This window comes from Miniopterus schreibersii, assembly GCF_964146895.1.
Source record: "Miniopterus schreibersii genome assembly, chromosome: 9".
NCBI lineage: Eukaryota > Metazoa > Chordata > Mammalia > Chiroptera > Miniopteridae > Miniopterus > Miniopterus schreibersii.
Genome location: NC_138118.1, coordinates 76672748 through 76692175, shown reverse-complemented (window position 1 = coordinate 76692175; position 19428 = coordinate 76672748). Strand labels below are relative to the sequence as shown.

The following is a 19428-nucleotide window of genomic DNA, read 5'->3' as shown; positions in this document are numbered from 1 at the left end:
TTGTTATGACAGCTTGAGCAGACTAATATACTTGGACTTGGCATAACATCCCTTCTACCACATTCTATTGGCCAAAGCAAGACACTAGACACTGGCCCACAGACAAAGTGTTAGGACATAGACGCCATGTCTTGATGGGAGGGGCTGCAAAGTCGTGTATAAAGGGGGGAGTGGATTTGGAATAACAATCTAAAACACCTGCCACACACGGTTTTGTATGGATCACATGAAATTATGGATATGAAAGCGCTTCCTCAATTGTAAGGCCTAGTAGAAATATTAATTGTCATCAATATCCTGTCCTGCTTTGCCACAGTTAGGACTATTTCTTAACCACTAGGCGATGTGCTTATATAGAGTGTCTGGTAGTACATTGCTCTCAGGGAGTTAGTAGAAGTCATTGCCTAATGAATGAAGTCCTACAATGCTTATAATTCACCAGAGAGGTAGACATGGTTCAGGAGCAAGACCCCATTTTCATAGCTAGAGAAAAGCTTGAAAATAAATATTTGAATGAGTGTCCTACTCAATGAGTTGAGGACCAGGAAGTTTGGTGGCTGGATGAATAGTAGAAAGGAAGGATGCAAATCAGGTTGGATTTAGTGAATTTAGTCATCTGGGCTCACCGATTCCCTGAAATGGAGGGACAAGGAGGAAGCTTCCCGGGAAGGGAGATCTGTGGCTACAGCGTTGGACTCTATTCCCATAGAAAGAGCTGCTCATGAGTCCTAAAGACTGTGTCTGGGTTCAAGAACCTGCCTCCATGACAGACTGACAGCCAAAGAAAGAGCAGGTTGTCATCTCTCTGACCATCTCCTGGCCTCAACAGAACCACATGCGGAACCCACTGACAGTCATGATAAGAGGTAGTTCCGTTGGAATAGATGGTCTGCCATCTGCAACGGGTCTGCTGCAACTGAGAACAGGTTAAACTATACAGGTCAGCACAGTCATCATTCTTTCATTGGAGAGAGTGGCACGGTGCCCTGGTTCTGGGGTGGGGGCCTACTGGTTCCCGGGAAATGCATCTGTTTATCTTGGTAAGTCAAAGGGGTTGAGAGGGAAAGGTTTGGGCATGGCCTGAGGACCTGCAGGGAGATCCTCCCTCCCACAAAGGGCTGCTCCAGGCTCTGACTGCTCTGGAGCTCTGCAAACTTGAGGAATTAAGCGGCAGAACATCACGCTCTGCCGGTGGTCTCTCCTATGCATTGGCTGAAGTGTGCACATACGCTGGTCCAGCAGCAAAGTACTGGGAACATGTTCAATACCTTCAAGTCACTCACCATACCTGAGATGTAACTATTATTGTTGGTATTACACTGTATTACAGCAAGATTATAAGCAAGTATAGATTAAGAAACTATTTTCCTCGGCATCTGCAGGTTAGTTCATTATCTGGTACCTAGCACGCACATCGAGTAAGTAAAGGAATGAGTGAACTCAATAAATATTTTATAAACAAACAACAAAACAAGGCCACAGCCAGGGCTTAAATTTACAAAGTGTGTGAAGCACTAAAAACATGTGTCTTCTTAATTTTTTGTCCGAAGGCTCATACACTCAATATAATATGCAACTATGTACTCAATAAATAGTTGTTGATTTACACTGAAGTTATAGAGCACGCAGATTAAAATATTGCAAACATTAAAAATTTTAAAAATTGCAAAAATAAGACAGCTGAGTGTCTCCACAACAAAAGGGTTCTCAAAATGCTCCCACATTCCCTATTCAACCGGCTTCTCCCAGGACCAGGGCCCTTTGGCTTCTTCAACATGAACCTTTCTAATTGTAGGGCCAGAAATTTTTGTCTCATGGGTAAACAGTTTTGTCACACACCTCATTCATAAATCTTACTATTGCATGAGGTTTTAATAACTCTGATAATTCTGATCCATCATTTCATCATCAGCAGAACGATTTGGTTTGGAAGCGACACTAAATTCCTTGCTTTAGATACTTGAAGTATAGATTATACCATGTCAGTCTTACTTGTTGTGGTCTATTGCTATTCCCATTTCCATAGATGGGCAACTCTCCTCTGCTCCAGAAAGCCTGTGCAGTCTCCTTACGTCTCAGCTCCTTAGTGACCATGCTCTCTCACCGTTAATGCTATTTATCTCCTATTCCAAGTCCACAAGTCCATCTTGGACAAAGTGGTTTTCAATATGCGGTGCTTGCAGGGTGCTGGGGAATGGCCCTGTGCCTCGTAGGCACCCCCTTGTCCATGCCTCTGAGCTTAAGGGGAATGCACAGTGACAGTGGGGCCAGGGAGAACAAGAACAGAAGGGAAGGACACTGCTGTAATGGGACAGCCAGCTTATCACTGACAAAGTCTGCCCAGGCTGCACACTTGTTTCTAGTCTAAGGGTCTTGTATGCTGACACCTAAGGGTATAAAATATCTCTGGTCCCACTTTCTCCTTGCCATGGAGATAAACTGAGCGTATCCCAAGAAGCAATCTCCTAAGCTTCTGTATAATTATAATAAAATGCTCCACGAAAAAACAGACTTTTCAAAGATCAGTTTCCCTTACTACAGCTATCAAGCTAGTTTTTTTGTGTTTGTTTCCAGTCTGGCTGACACTTCTCAGCTAGGGAAAAAGAATATTCTCTCTCTCTTTTTCGTAAAAGGTCCCTTGTGGTCACCAAATATTAGTGTCCCATTCTTTTACTTTTCAATTCATCTTTTATTTGAAATTCTTTCTGTTCATTTTAATTTTTTATTTGTCCCAGGATGCCCAAATTCTCTTCTGAGCATCTCAGAAAAACTATCTCTGACAAACCTTTAACCAAGGCTACTGTTCATTAGATTTAAAGTTCCCTTCTAACAACTCGGCAAGGCCAGCATCGAGTTCACATTGTTTCACAGCAGAAAAACATTATTTCCAAGTGTTATACTGAAGCAGAACCTCTTAACTGTACGTGCAAAACAGAGTCCTGCTCTTGAAATGCAAGTCAAAATGGGATGAACAATAGAAAAAGGAACACAAAGGGACTTTCAGGTGACCTGTAATATGAGTCACTGCTTGGCCACCAACTTTGCAAGGAGAGTCACTGAGGCAAAACCGACCTGTGCATATAATTATTATGGCTTATGAAAGTATTTAGCTAACACGCCACTGGATTTCTGTCCCTTTTGAAAGGTATCATTTGGAAACATGGTATTAAAATTCTTTAATGGTTTTCCAAACTTGTAGATGAAATTTCATTCATAAGGGGGTTTAAAGAAAACAAAAGTCTCTGATCTAATTAATTCCAAATTTAATTCAACCCTTTCCCTTTACTTACCAGAGATGATCTTAAGGTTTAAAAAATTTTTTAAAAATCTGTATACATGTTACGGGAATGTGATTCATCATCTCTAAACCATATAAGTCTCAGCAAGACACTTTGTCAAGTACCTCATCTTACTCATGGCCCTTTAATCTCACCGATTCTGCTTGGTTTCTGATTTCACTGAGTTGGGATTAAATCAGGGCACTCTTACTGCACAATTAGGACTGTTTAAAACTATGGAATTACAAACCTCAATTGCAGATTGTGAATTGTACTCACTGTCATAACTGCCATTAGCATGGTTTTAAACTCTTGAGTGGGGTAAAATGTCTTGTAAATAAGTTCCACTGCTATATGCCTGCTATTGATTATCAGAAGCAATTATAGACTTGGATGGGCTCCAAAACAACACACAGAACCTGGGGAAATGCCAGTGTTTTGTGGATCTAAGGAATTTTAAAGCAAAAAGTTCTTTAAATCTGTGGGTTAAAGAGCTAGTGTAAGATTTTAAAATTATGCAAATGCAGGCTGAATTTTGTAAATGGGTCAAGGCCTAATCTACTGAAGGAAAAGTATTTTGGATAGTTACCCACTCTAAGTTTTATTGCCTTCTACAGAGTGAAATTAAAATAGTTTATGGAAATGTTCGGAAGCCTGATTGGACAGCTTCTGTTCTAGGCACTCCCAGTGCTCCCTCAGCCCCTCGCTTACCATGAACCACTCCCGAGTTCTTCATCAGTCAAGAGATGGCTGGCCCACTTACAACTGATGTAAAGTCTTTCTCATCTAGGAAGTTCATGATGAGACTTTGGTCACATATTTTCCAGTTCTAAATACACACCAAAAAAGCCTTTTCATGATAAAAAAAAAAAAAAAAGACTCACATGCTTTCTCTTTTAACGTAAAGTGTTCGTAATCCCCATATAAACAAGTTTCTTTGAGTAAGTCTGGTTTGTGGAAACTCATGTCTCAAATGATAAACCCTCTTATTCCGTTGGCACCCAAGCTTGATTCACTAATTTCAATCCGCTTAGGCCATTTTCATCAAGTTTCTTTGTTAAATCTCTTTACACAACCAGTACGGTTTGCTATTTTATAAACTAAAAATTCAAGAGAAACTCTATATACCTCTCTATATACCTACCACAAGCCCAGAAGCTCCAATCAAGTTCTTATTTATAATTATCTTTAAAAATATATGCTTTGATAGTTATAATTTCCCTGCGATGCATTTCTGGGCATTAGTAAATGCACTGACTAGCGGTGGGAAAAGGTCCCAGTGGCCCTTAACGACCACAATAACTCTCTGTACTGCGCTGAAAGCCGGGGGTGTTCACTTACTCTTTTTCTTGAAGATCATAACAAAAGCAAACAGGTAGATTTTTGTTAAGAATCTTCAGGTTAGTCGATCTAAAGGCTCTGAAACTTGATCAATGCATACGTCAGACTAAAGAAATAAGCTCCTGAAACAAAGGCGTGGGAAAAGCGGCCGCCTCTGCACAAACTGAGAGCTCAGCCCTTCTCTCTGAGTGTTTTCAGACAATTGTCAGCAAGCTTCCCAAGGAGAGGGCGACAGTGGTGACTTAGATGCGAAGATGCACCGAAGCAGAGACAGAATTCAGGAATAATGAATGAGTCCCTCTCCCTCCCTTGCTGGCATCCTGCTAATAAATGGGGACATGGGGCTAACTGGTTCCACTCTGGGTGTCGCTAGTTTCTAGCAAAGGACTCTCTGCAGCTTTCCCAGAGCAGCTGCTACATTGTGTGGCAAATGATTAATTCTGTTACCTGGGATGTCACATGCCTGCTTTTAAGTACCACGGGCTTCAGTCTTGCAATGGAAAAAGTACAAAAGTCACCTTATGTCTTACAGTGCAACAGTTTTAATAGTCCACACTAACACAGGCAGGGCAGTTTTGTAGGTCAACATTAAAAGCAATCTTGTTTCACTTTATAGGCTTCTACTGGGAATGTTTCCCGTGCTCTCCCATCCTTTCACTTAAGGTGTGAGTCTACAGAAGCGCTTCTGCAGCGCGTGTCTCAGGCATTAGAAACAGCTCGGTGATGGTGATGGTGATGGTGATGATGGTGATGGTGATGGTGATGGCTCTCCACCAGCGAGCTCTTTATCAGGGCCCGGCTTCCTCACTGCAGGGGCCGCGCAATCCCAGGGGAGCCACCACCTCGCTCATCCCCACGGGTGACACAAGGGGCGGAGGCCACGAAGGAGCTTTTCCAACGTAACGATTACGCCAGCGTCCTCTGTGGCGGGTATTTTCTCTTACCACAAATAAATATTTAATGCATCCTTGAGTCACGAAATATTGGACACTTAAATCGACACTTCCGTTCCCAGGAGAATAGCATCGCGGCGCCTGGAGCGGGCGCTCTAACTGGGCGGGACGCGGCTCCGGCGCGGGGGCGGCCAGGATTCTCGGGTTCGGAGCTGGGGTGGGGGAGGCTCGGCGGGAAGAGAGAGACAGTCCCATCCGATCCGGCTACTGCTTGTCGTCCTGGGCGTCGCCCGGGAAGCCCGTCTCCTCCTGCGGCCTGACTCCCTCGGGGAGCAGAGTGGCCCGAACTTTCCGCTTCTCCTTAAAGCGCCCCGAGCGCGAGATCTTCAGGTTGCGGCGGCTGTTGCCCGATTTCTCCCCGCACAGCTTGTCTGGCTTGTGGGGCTCGCCGGCGCTCGCCAGGAGATTGGGGTGCTGATTCTCCCGGGAGCTGCTCGTCCAGTCCGGGCTGGGCTGTGCGGGCGGCGCGGGCTCCCCGGGGGCGGGCTGGGCGGGAGGCTGCCCCCCCAGCGGGGCCTCCTTGCTTTTCTTCCTGCTGTTCGTTAGCGATTTCCACCAGGGGCCCGAGCCGCCCGGGCCGCCGCTGTCGGCCATGCCCGCGGCCGGGGGGCGGGGCGCAGCGCGCGCGGAGAAGGGGCCTTGAACGCCGCGGTAACCTCTCGCCCGGTGGCCTCGCGCGTCTACTCCGCTTCCTCCCGCTTCTCCCACCCGGGCTGCGTGCGGGGTGGGGTCCGAGGCAGCGGTCTGTGCTGGGGTAGAAAACAACACTTGCTTACTGGCGTTGTCGAAGTCACGCCCCCACGCGCCCCGGTACACCCCAATCCCATTTCCTCCCCTTTGCTCCCCGAGCGCGACGCTGGACCCGCCGGGGTGGGGTCTGAGCGCTCGGAGCCCAGAGACGCGCAGCCCTCGGAAGGCCCCGCAGGGGCGCAGGGGCGCAGGCGGACGGGTGGCCTCCAGCGCGCCACCGTCTGGTCAGGAGACCGAGCCCTGGCGCTCCCCAGCCGCAGGAAGAGCAGTGGTCAGCGCGCGAGGGGCACCCAGGGGAGGTTCCCCGGCATCTGGACTGACTGAGTCAGAGAGGGGACGTGGCCTGTCCCGTCACTCGACCTGGTGGTAGGCGGCCGCCCCAAGGTGACCCACCGGGTCCGGGAAGGACTCTTGGATGAGCGCTGGGAGGGGAGCGCCGGGAGCCAGGGCGTCCCCCTGCAGGTGAGCAATGGCCATTAGCCGCCTGTCAAAGGTTTTTGCTCCACAGACCCCTGTCCCAGGATCCCTTTTCGATGTGATTCTTTAGGGTAATTTACAAGCCAGGCAGAGAGCGAGGGACAGGCTCTTGGTGTTGTTTTGTTTCTTTTAAATTCTGCTTTGGACATAACTTCCGCCTTGTGACTGTCAGAGAAGTATGACCAGACTTAACTCCCCTTGAAAACCGCCAGCCCACTCTTCTTTTAATTCCCCAGAAACCAACCTGACATCTCTTGGAAGCCACCCCCCGACAATGGTTGAGACGAGGCCCGGCGGCAGATGTCCCGTTCCCTTAGCTCCGGATTAAAGTGTGCCCCGGGCCTGTTTATATTAATTAGGCAGCTCAAGCCAGGAGAATTTTAGTTACAAATTAAAGGCTCTGTTGGTTTCCTTGCGCAACTCCCTCCTGCGAGGAGAGCGCGCCCCAGGACCTCCGCACCAACTGGGGGCCTCCCAGCTTCAGAGAAGGCGATCTGCGGAGCGGCAGGGACGTCTTCAGCACCTAGGGTGCTGATCATCCGGGAAGCCGGAGTCCTCCGACCCCTGTCTGGGCGGGTCTGTCGGGCCCTCCCTCCCCGAAACGCGCAGGATTCGCTTGCGCCCCGGCTCGTTTCCCGGTGTCCGCCGGGCTCCCTCCCACCCCACGCGCCCGGCGCTCCGGGGACCTGCGGGCGCGCTCGGGAGCGAGGCTGCGGCCGACTTTGCTGTTGGAGGTTGTCCTCCTGCAACCCGGCAGGGAAAGTCCGAGCGCCTACCCGGGCGCGCGGCGGCCGAGAGCGCGCCACCGCCTCCTCCGCAGGACGCCCCGAGGGCACGCTCCTGCTGGGGCTGGAAAACAATACAAAAGCAATGGCCAAAAGTTCTTTCCGTGCCCACACCCTAAGGCCAAGTTTGCAGCTGGGCGTGCCAACATCCTGCTCCCTCTACTTTGCAGATCGGAAAGGCACCCCCAAGTTATTCTTGGTGGTGGTGGTGGGGGGGGGGTCCCGAGGCTACGCTCCGTCTTCTTCCCTACACTTTCCTCTGCGCACCAGCTCGTGTGCGCGGAAGGGATCGGCACGAACTGCTCCAGGAAAAGATTGCACAGGACACAAGTGTACACAGAGCGCCCGGGACTCGCAACTTCTCCTCGGGCGCCGGAGGAGCCCTCCCCACCCCCAGGGTGACACCCCAGCGCCGGCTCCGTCGGGGCGGACGCAGAGCCCGCCGGGCCGCTCACCTGGTCGGCACCCCCGCGGCTCCGCGCCCGCGACAGCTCCAAAGCGGCGCGCTCGGGGCCCTGGAACCCGGCGCCGCGCCCCTCCGCGCGGTCCGGGAGGTCGGGCTTCTTCCCGGGAGGCTTGCCAGCCGCAGTCTCCGCAGTGCAGCCGAGCGGATTGCTGCGAGGGGTTCCCCTCGGCACCCCCAACTTCTGCCCGCCGCTGCTGCGGTGCAGAGGGCCCCGCGGGTGCCGCGCTGGACGCCCCGGGCCAGTGCCCCGGCCGCTCCCTCGCGTGGCCGCCGCTCGCCCCGGGCGCGCCCCTCTCCCCGGCCAGCGCCGCCTCTGCCGCCTCGGCCCCGGCGCGGGGAGACACCTGCCCACCGGCTGGGCACTCGCCAAGTGACTCCAGAAACCTGAACCCCGGGGCAGCGGGAAGAAAAAAAAAAAGCAAAGAAAAAAAAAAAAAGCCCAGGAGGCGGCCGCGGCTGCCACAGGTGCAGGTAGGACTTTGCATTTCCGCCTCCAGGGGCGAGATTGGGCCGGGGCGCGGGCGGGGCGCCAGCCTCGCGGGGCCTGATTGGAGAAACGCCGCGGGGCCGGCTCCTCGGGCAGCAACCGCGGGGGGACGGGGCTGGGGGTGCGCTCGGGTGGGTGCCGGAGGCCCCAGCTCTGCCCCTGCCCCTGAGCCTGCCCCAGCCCCTGAGCCTGCCTCTGCGCCTACCCCTGAGCTTGCCCCTGAGCCTGCCCCAGCCCCTGAGCCTGCCCCTGCCCCTGAGCCTGCCCCAGCCCCTGAGCCTGCCCCTTGCCCCTGCCCCTGCCCCTGAGCCTGCCCCTGCCCCTGCCCCAGCCCCTGAGCCTGCCCCTGCCCCTGCCCCAGCCCCTGAGCCTGCCCCTGCCCCAGCCCCAGCCCCTGAGCCTGCTCCTGCCCCAGCCCCTGAGCCTGCTCCTGCCCCAGCCCCTGAGCCTGCCCCTGCCCCAGCCCCAGCCCCTGAGCCTGCTCCTGCCCCAGCCCCTGAGCCTGCCCCTGCCCCAGCCCCTGAGCCTGCTCCTGCCCCAGCCCCTGAGCCTGCTCCTGCCCCAGCCCCTGAGCCTGCCCCTTGCCCCTGCCCCTGCCCCTGAGCCTGCCCCTGCCCCAGCCCCAGCCCCTGAGCCTGCTCCTGCCCCAGCCCCTGAGCCTGCTCCTGCCCCAGCCCCTGCCCCTGAGCCTGCCCCAGCCCCTGCCCCAGCCCCTGCGCTTGCCCCTGAGCCTGCCCCAGCCCCTGCCCCTACCCCTGAGCCTGCCCCTGAGCCTCCCCCTGCCCCTGCCCCAGCCCCTGCCCCTACCCCTACCCCTGAGCCTGCCCCTGAGCCTGCCCCAGCCCCTGCCCAGCCCCTGAGCCTCCCCCTTGCCCCTGAGCCTGCCCCTTGCCCCTGAGCCTGCCCCTTGCCCCTGAGCCTGCCCCTGAGCCTGCCCCTGCCCCTGAGCCTGCCCCTGCCCCGATTTCTATTCTCCGTTCCTCTCCGCCCCCCCCCCCCCCCCCCCCCCCCCCCCCCCCCGGCCGCAGCTCCGAGAGCGAGCTCTGCTAAGGCCCGGGAGCCGACTCGCGCCCCGCGGAGGCTGCGGCCCCGAGCGCCGGGGGACGGGCCCTGTGGTCACCTCGCTCCTGCCTCAGCCGCAGCCGAGGAGCGAGGCGAGGACCTGAAGGTGCGGGGTTGGTCACCAGGGCTGCCAGGCTGGTCCCAGGCAGACTCGGACCTGAAGCCGGGAGGTCTGACCGCGGGCCCGGGGCCTGACCCGCACGTTAGACGGCGACCCGCCAGCGTGGGCTCCCGGCCCCCCTGAGGCTGTGCCCGGCCCCCCTGAGGCTGTGCCCGGCCCCCCTGAGGCTGTGCCCCCCCGAGGCCAGATCCAGCCCCAGCCGCTGCGGGACGCGGGCCTGGGTTATGTCAAGGCTCAGGAGGCCTTTCAGCTCCCGGCCACATGTCCCTCGTTTTAATTCACTGACAGAAAGGTGTGGCCATAGGGCATTTTCACGAATGCAGTCAGACGCGGGTCTGCTCCGCCGTCCGGGACGCTCTTTTGCAAAGACCCCTGTTTTGATGTTCCTGGAGCTCTGAGTAATTCCTCTGAAGGCCGAGTACCCAGCGACTGATGTCCCCACGTCTCTGTTCTGGGGGCTTTCTGTGAAGTACAAAAATAGTGGGAGACGTAGAATTAGCGGAAAGAAATCTGGATGGAGTATTTCAACACATGGCATGTAATAAAAAGATAAACACTTTAGAGTGTTAACTTCTTACTTTAGCATTCTTGGATTTTTAAAAGATACGCGCAGAAGCGTGTATTTGAAAGTGAGGCATCTTCATATAGTATTGAGATTCATTTATTTATTTATCTTTACCCGAGGGCCAGGGACAGAGCCTGGAACCCAGGTACTTGCCCTTGGCTAGAATTGAACCCAGGACCCTTCAGTCTGCGGGCCGACACTATAGCCACTGAGCCATACTGGCTAGGGCTTGCGATTCCTTTCAGAGTAAATGTTCCACGCTAGCACCAGGACTGGACAAAGACAGGCCGCCAGCCGTGCCAGCTGCGAGGGGAGGACCGGACAATCATCCTAGTGCCACCTCATCACGGATGAAGACAGTGGGCCAAGGGGGAAGACCCTGGTCAGGTATCGTCACCCTGCGGAGTTACGGAGCTGGCTTGCTGCACTTGTTGATCCAATGGGCAAAAGAAGGAAGACACTTAGGGGGGAAAAAATTAGTTCTGCCAAATGGCTGGCTCTTCATTTACATGATTTAACACAGGTGCCAGCGTTTTTTTAATAAAGGATCATCTAATTGCTGAAATAAACGATTCGTTCTCTCCCTGCCCTCCCATTTATATTTAACAGGTCTGATATTTCTGTTAGGTCAACACCAGCCCACTCTTCCTAATGCCCTATTCCTACTCCCTTTGTGGTCTTGTTTCTTGGTGTCTATTGTATGCTCCCCGTCTTTGTGGTCTCATGTCTCGGATATTATTGTAGGCTCCTCATCTTAAAGATTATTTGTAAGAAAATGTAAGGCCTAAGACAGAGGTGACCTACTCTAGAAAGGATTTTCAGAAGCTATGGGGCACTGCCAGGCAGGACCGCTTGACACAAGTTCATGGCTGGAGGACTTTTTTGGACAATGAAAACGAGATCCTTGTGAGCACCTGCTCCTAGTCACAGCCTCTAGGGACAAGTCCATTTGTTCTTTCCTGCCCTGCCCCCAGGTCTTTTCTGTTCCAAAGTAACCCAATTGTCCGTGCAGCCCTGTGGGTGGGCAAGGGCAAGCCTCAAGGGTACGGCCCTTTACCTACACTTAACAAGAGAAGTATCTCCTATTAATCACTCTACTTGGGGTGAACCCTTAGCTTAGAATTCTGTCCCTTTTGCTACAGGAGGCCATCGACTCTAAAGTTGTTTTGATGCCCGATTGTTTTCAGCAGATTTCATCCAAATGATCTAGCCCTCCACGGGCAGGAATGGGTGGGGTTTATAGTGTAAATTGCTCACTTGGTGTTTGTCCCCTTAACTAGACTATACTGTTCTAGTTATTTATTTGTTTATTGCTTGGTTTCCTCACTAGCAAACCAGTACTTTTATTTAATGGTCTTTTACATAACACTTCCTATGTGCCATGTGCAGTTCTGATTGCTTTATAAATATTAACTCTGTTAATCCTCTTAAAAGCCCGGTGAAATAGGCTTGTTATGATTATAGATGAGGTAACTGAGACAGTACAAACATAAGTGACTTGCTCAAGGTCACGCAGCATGTGACCCCAGGAAGCTTTCGGAGTCCAGGGACCTAACGAGCGAGGCATTGTGCTGCGCGTCCCTCCGTGAGCTCTAGCACGTGTCACTAGAGAAATTCTAGGACATGGCAGGCTGCCCAGCAATAATAGCTCTCAATATTGCTGAATGAGTGACCATTTAATGCAGAACTATGAATGCTTTGTGGGTTATAATAGGACTGACTTGTACAAAGAAATGTAATAAAAGTAGCAATGAAATAAAATTTTGACCTGCCATTGCATATAATAAGAGCCTGGTTTTCTTTAATGCTGAGACGTGAGTCCAGTAGGGGGCCCAAATTATCTGACGAATTTTTGTTGTTTCTGTGTTGCAAGGCCACTATCACGCTGTGGTCTCTGAAGGAGATGGAACGAGGTGGCCGTGGACAGGGAGAGATAAGGTAATGCCAGAGGGTGGTTGCTGGGATTTTATTAAACATTATACTGAGGGAATAAATAAATAAAGGACACGGCATCCCGGAACAAGACCCCACAGCACACCTCAACTCCCTTGGGAAACAAAGATAATTCAACTTTATTGTCTGTTAGAAAATCATTGATGTAAGAGCCACGTGTTACCAATCAAAGGTAATGTTCTCTGGCTTGTCACCTGGTTCCCGATCAGGGCTGGGGAAAACTAGCTCCTTTTAAAGGTGACCTGCCATCTACGGTTGTTCATTCCCCCTTTCAAAGGGTGGACTCGGTGATGCCGTGTGTGCCAGGTTCTGTTTTTTCTTTTGTGGTTTGTCGATGGCAGCTCATTTGTCACATGAGTGCAGGTGGAAGGTGGATTTCTGATGATAGGGTATCATGATGCAGGAAGTGAATCTTTTGGTTCCCTTACCTGCATCAAGGCCAATGTCAAACTTACATAGTTCAAAATCCGTAAGAAATAGTTGCTTTCCTAACCCATGGGCTGCCAGGGGAGGTGTAGCAAAATTTGGGGACTCAGCTCCGATCGGTGCTGACACAGGCAAGTCTCTCACTGTACACTTGTTAGTGAGCATTCATCCATTTGATGTCATTTACTTTACACAGGGAGAGAAACTGCTTCAGCTGTGACTATAAACCTTTTATTATAAGGGCAAATTAAAAATTCTTACCGTGGACTTTTCAGTTTATCATGAGCTTATTCAAAAACAGGTAGTGTTCTTTCCTCTTTTTGTTTTTTAACAGCAGAGCAACCCTCAGAGGTAGATATTAGAAATCCTGGTTTTATCTTAGAAAGTTGAAACGATTTTCTCAAGGTCACAGGACCCTAAGAGGTGGAGTTATTTTCATTCGGGTTCAGTAACTGTCTCTAACACAGTGCTCTTCTGATATTGCTATTTGAATCTCATATTGCTTTTTAGTTAATCTTCAGATCCCTAACTGTTTGTTGGTATCAAGGCTATCACATCAAAAGAGATCGTCACAACATAAAAACTCTAATTAGGTCATTGCTTTCTAAGTTTCCCCCTCAGAGCACTGCTAAGTCATATACAGTTGCTTGAGGGGCGGGGGGGGGGGGGCAAAGTAGCTTTACAGTTGTGAGGACTCAAAACACACAGTTTATTCTTGAATTATTACTTACTAATTATTGTATTATTTTCCATACAAAAAACCCCCTACTTTTGCCCCACCCTGTATGAAAGCCCTGTGGAATCTCAAGAGCACTCAAAGCTCGAAACAGTGCTGGAAATTGTAATTACATACATTTCTTGTGAAAAGACTTGACGGTTGGTTTGAGTTACGGTTTGGCTTTGGGAAAGTTACTTAATAGCTTTAGGCTCTGGTTTCCTTAAATCTAAAGTGGGGAAAACGCTATCTGCGTCTCCGGGGGGTTGCCGAGGTTGCAGCAGACAATACATTTATTGAGGCCCCGGCACTGGCCCTGGCACGTCAGAGGCACTGGGCCATCGTTAGCGTCCTCTGGGCTGGTTTCTTTCTTAGGCCGTGTGGGGGGATTACGGGAACCAACTCTCCAAGCCAACCCCTTTCCAGGGCTTTTGGAAAGTAATGGCCCAGGGTCTTAAAGATCGCTGTCTTCATTGTAGGTGCGGGCCAGGTTTTATTCCTTAAAGACCGTAACGTAAAAATATACCGGAGTATTTAACAGACAGCAATTGGCTAGGAATCTAACCTTTCTCAGGAGCACACGTAGTGATCGAATCGAATCAAGCCCAAGTGGGCTGTATGGGGCTCAAGACTGCAGGTCCTCTCGGCACCCAAACCTCATTACCCGTCGGGAGAGGAGGCAGTGTGCTGGGTTAAGCCTGAGAGCCGCGCTGCCGGAAACGGGGTGAACAAGTCAGGAGCCGAAACCCTCAGGAGGAAGGTCACCCCCGCACAAGCCCAGGGCTCTGTTTCTCGCGCGGCCCCGTTAGTTCCTGGCATCTTCACCTGGGACCTGCATCCCTGGGGCCTAATCGAAGGGGGGAAAAGACAGGAGCGCCCCGTCTCTGCTGGTTAGACGGCAGGGCGCCACGCCTCCCCACCCCCCAGAAGAGTTTCTATTTTATTAAAGTAATATATGCACACGGTTTAAAAGTCAAATGTCATTGCGGGGCTTATGGCAAATTACAGAGCCTCCTTACAGTATCCCCCCTCCCCCCCTCAGTCCTTGCCAACCACTTTCAACAATTTGGATTTTTATCCCCAGCAGTGATGCAACTCCAGGATTCTCAATAATATGAGTATCACACTCTCTTTCCGTTGATCGATACCAGACATTCTCTGTTAATTTCCTAGTATGGTATCTGCAGATTTGGTTCTCTTACCCCCCCCCCCCCCGCCTTCTGCGTTTCCTCCTCGATGTTCCCACCAGCGTCTCATGAGAGCCTGTGTTTAATGGACCGCTTGTGTTTATATTATTGCACCCGTGTGGATATTGTTTGGGCTAAGCGCTGGAGTGTACAGATGGCGATATTTGCTGCCTTGTTTTTTGTCTTTCCCTGCAGTTCATAACGGCCTCCCCCCCCCCCCCCCCGGCCCTTTTAATTTACTTACCCTTGTTCCCATTTCTAGTTCTTTGTACACCTTCCAGTGGCTTCTTGGTCCACTCTTTACAAGTTCAGCTGTATCAGGAATGCGTGTGTCCGTTTTGGTTTCCCCGACATGACCGCTGCTGGGCGCCTCCTTCAGTATGTACTGGCTTCTCCGGCCTGCGGCACAGCCTCCTCCTGGGGGCGCCTGGGGTTGGAGACCCTGTTTCCTGGTACCGAGTCCCCCCCTTCTTGGTGGACGTGTGTGTCCTGGGGGGGCACAGTCTGATGGTGCAGCAGCAGGAAGCGTGGTGGTGGCAGCCCTGACATGGCTGTCCCTTCAGTCACACTGTCCCCGTCTGGACGGCTGGGGCTCCATGCCCAGCACACCGCTGTCCTCCCGGGACCTCCTTTTACCTTTATTCCCGAGAATCCCTTTGCCTCCCCCCCAGACAACAGGACATCCACAAGCACAAAATCGACCTTGGCCTAAACACACAAGATACTGTAAGTAACTCAAAATGGACTGTGGATTTTAAACGTAAAATTATAAAGCCTTTAGAATCAAATACAGAATGTCTTGAGGACCTAGGACTAGGGGACGAGTTCTGAGACGCGGCTAAAAGCACAACCCCCACACAAGAATGATGCAGTTGGACTTGCTCAAAACTAAAACACAAGCTTTGCTCTGAAGAAGACTCTGGTGAGAGGATGTGAAGACAAGCTACCGACTAGGAAGACACTTGCAAACCACACATCTCACGAAGGCCTTATACCTACGCTATACAAAGAACTCTCAGAATTCAACAGTAAAAACAACCCAAGTATGAAGCGGACAAAAGACATGTGAAGGCCTGTTTCACTAGAGACACAGATGACAGGTAAGAACACGAAAAGACGTGCCACATCGTTCACCTCTGGTGAAATGCAAACTAGAGCCTTAATGAGATGAGAGAGCCACATGCACTTGTCAGAATGGCTAAAATGAAAAAATAATGGCAACACCCAGGGCTGATGTGGTTGTGGAGAAGCAGAATCACTTACAGACTGGAAGGGGGAAGGAAAGGGAGCCAGGCGGTGAGGTGGGTGGGCTCCAGGGGCAGCAGGCCCGGGCCTGGTGTGTGGGGGGTGTGGGCTGAGCATGAGACCCCAAGCTGGGCCCAGAGGTGTCACGATGTGACGGCATCCCCACACCTGCTCCCATGCCGTCTGGCTTCGGGGATAACCCCTCGAGGTTGGTGGGGCGGGCGGGCGGGCGGGCACGTTCACATTTCGAAGGGAGAAACCTGAGATTCAGAAAAATTAAAATCCATGATCTGTGCTGGAGCCTCTAAGGTGTGGTGGCTCTAACCCTAGCGCTCCTGTAGGGCCACCGCGCTGCTCTCCCGAGACATCGCCGCAGGAGGCAGGCGTGGCGTGGCTGCCAAAACCCACGGGACAGTCAGCTGCTAACAGCCCCAGAACTCTAATTTGCTAGGCAGCAACAGTGATGACACCATATCACTGCAAAGGAGGGAACCTGCGGTCCAAGCGTTCGGCCCCTGCTCCTTCCCACATTCTTCTATCTTCCTAAATATCCATTCAGCTGCAAAAACCAGATATGGGGTGTCATTGTGACCCTTTCCTTCCTTTCAATCCTGGCATTCAATCGGTGATCAGCTCTGACGTCCCTTAAATCTCTCTCATACCCATGGCTCTCCCTCCGGCCTGTTGGGAGTCAAGTTCAGGTTGTCATTGCGTAACGGCGTCTGATTAGCTCCATGTTTCTGTTGGTTCTCATGTCCTCTGGTCTGTCCTTCACGTGTCACCAAACGGCTCTTCCTGAGCTTGACTCGTGCTTGGCACACGGGTTGCTTACTCCCTGGCCCAGGGCTGCTTGTTTCATCTCACGCCCCCTCCTCACACCTCATGTCCTGGTCAAACCCGACTCTCTGGTTTTCAGAACTTTCACATCTTCACGGCTGGCACCTACCATGTTCTCTGCCTGGGGAAGCCGGGCAAGGCTCAGGAAGGCGGTGAACCTTGAGCTGAGACTGGCCGGAGGAGTGGGGGCGCCCGACTGGCACGTGGTATCCACGGTTCTTGATCTCAAGGACTTTGCCCTTCAGTGGAGACAGATGTCTTCAAAATCGCAGTACTTTGTGCTAACTGCTGAGGTAGAAGTCTGCACCGCCTCCAGCAGGAGGCAGGGGAGGAGGCCCTCGAGTATGATAACATCTTTTCAACTCAACTTAGAAAAAAAAGGACACTGCCTCACTGCCTCAGTTGCATTTACAGAGCATCTGGGCCGCCCTCTGAGGCACAGGGTCCAACAGAGCAAAATCAATCTAAGTGGAACCAAAAAAATGGACTAGGACCGTGTGAAGCACACCTGAGGGCAGAGCGTCCTTCTGAACTGCACTCAGGCCCCTCTCTGTGTTTTATGACATTAAATGGACCTTACCTGCCCTCCCCCCCCTCTTCTCCCCTCTTGTGGATAATGGTGCTGCAGGAAACTGGGACAGGCCTGTCCACATTTCTCTGGGCTGTGTCCCTGGGTACTCCCATTCAATCCCGAGGTTCTAGCTGTTATCTCTGGTGAGTCACTCCCAAATCCTTGTCACCAGCTCGGGTCTGTTAACACAACTGCTCATGAAACATCTCTGCATGGAAACTGCACAGGGATCTCCAATCCAGGTCTAGCACTGAGCTCATCACCTCCCTCACCTCCTCCAACCCTCCCCAAGCCCCCCTAGCTCCTCTTTCTGTGTTCATTTCAGTAAATATTAGCCAGTTATCAAATGAAGGAACCCGAGAGTCATCCTTGGTTCTTGAATTCAATCTAGAAACCAAACATTTTTAACGCTACCTCCTAAGTCAAACTCAGTCCTGTTTATTTCTGCCTTGCCACCACCCGACCCAGGCTACATGGCCTCGGTCCTCTATGACAAGAGGGAACATCTCCCTGCCTCCCGGCATCTACCCTACTAACCCCCCCTCCCCCACCTGCATATTCTCCAATGGACCCACAGTCAAGTGAGTTAGCCTTTAAAAATCTAGATTGTGTTATCTGTCCCTAAAAACCCATTCATGCTACAATGTGGTAACCTGGACTGCCTGCGGGAACAGAAAGGCCATTAGTAGAAAACCTGTGAAATCAGACTAAAGCCTGGAGTTGAGTTAAGAGTAATGGGCCAGTGTTGGTTTCTCAGATTTGATAGATGCCCTGTGGTTACATAAGATGTTAACATCGGGGAAGTAGGTAAGAAGCACGCAGGAACGTTCCGCAGTATCTTTGGGACTTTTCTGTAAATATAACAATATTCCAAAATTAAGTTTATTAAAGAAAAAAGCTGTCAGTAGCATGCCTCTCCCTTATGTTAGGGTCCAAAACCCTTAACGTGACCAGCTTTCTCTCCTTGGCCAGACTAAAAATCATTATTTAATTCTTTCAGGGAGATAGGCCTCTTCCTTGGTTCCAAGTGGTCACAATGTCTGGCCCATTAAAAAGTGCCTGAAAAAAATAAACACTATATTTTTAAACTCTAAAGAACTGAGAATAAATTTGGGGATTGATGGGGCTTGGGAATCCGTGCACGGAGCTGGGTTTGCAGTCAGAGTACTTGTCTGTGCTCCCCCCTGCCCCTTCCCGGCCTGCCCCCCACCTCCTGCACCAGCCCCCCTCCGAGCTGCGGACACCAGGGGCCCACTGATGTTGATGGGAGAGAGAGAAAAGGGTCCTCCCCAGCCCTGCCCCTGTCCCTGTCCCACCTCCCACAATCCACTTGTGGATGATTTCACCCTGGGCCTCTGGAAACAATGCCGATTCCCTTCAGGCCTAACCCTCAGAGCCATTCCAGCGGCAGGGCCTTCATGCCAGGTAAGAGGAGCCGCGTGAGGCTGCCAGATGGCGGGGGAGACAGGCCTGGGTGAGCAGGCTCGAGACTGACGCGAGCTCCAGGGGATCAAGTGTTGCCATCGTGCTCAAGAAGAGGGGTCGAGTGACCTTCATCACACATTACAAAACCCTGTTATAGTACCCCCCTAATTACCCGGGCTTGGATTTAACCTGGGACGAATCCTTCTCGTCTTATGTTTCTTCTTTCCCCACCCCCATGCTCTATCTTTCCTCCTTCCGAGCCATCCCTCTTAAAATCATGGCAATAACAAGAGATAACTATTACTAATTACTTTAGATCATCATTTCATCTACGATATCACACTCAGACTATTTCCCCTTGTTTTTCAGATAAGCAAGTTCATTCCCAAGGTCACAGGCACGCAGCTGATAACTGGTAGAGCTGGGATTTGAACGTGAGTCTTTGTGGCTCCAAAACTTTTGTTCTGTTCTGCCAGTGGCCTCGAGCGCTTTGCTCTAAAGGTCACATGTCTCAGCGAATGACCTAAATGCAACAGGTCATACCGGGAGTGCAGGTGGGTCATTGCAATTTTCATCTCAAGCAGGCTCTCTAGCAGGAAGCTGGCGGAGGGAGTGGGGCAGCGAGCTGGGGACTCAGCCGGATGCTTATGTTCTCGTTGCATTTTGGTGAGAATAGATATTTATTGTCAGAATTCATCTGGGAACAATGTTCCTAGAATATTCTCTCTGCCCCCATCCCCGCACTTCCCTTCCCCAACACCAATCTCTTGTGCATACGCCAAAA

The 19428-nt window shown here is 51.6% G+C and overlaps 1 protein-coding gene across 1 annotated transcript; it reads right to left on the bottom strand.

Moving 5' to 3' along the window:
• Positions 1-5148: 5148 nt before the first annotated feature.
• On the bottom strand, positions 5149-8067 carry PRR15 (proline rich 15). Its single transcript, XM_081147372.1, has 2 exons — positions 8040-8067; positions 5149-6321 (listed from the first exon to the last, which is right to left on the bottom strand). The coding sequence occupies exon 2, from the start codon at positions 6164-6166 to the stop codon at positions 5777-5779; it is 390 nt and encodes a 129-aa protein (XP_081003498.1). The 5' UTR covers positions 6167-6321; positions 8040-8067; the 3' UTR covers positions 5149-5776.
• Positions 8068-19428: the final 11361 nt, after the last annotated feature.

Bases quoted from the DNA above. Each gene is read 5' to 3' on its own strand.
- PRR15 (XM_081147372.1), bottom strand. From the start codon at position 6,166: ATGGCCGACAGCGGCGGCCCGGGCGGCTCGGGCCCCTGGTGGAAATCG.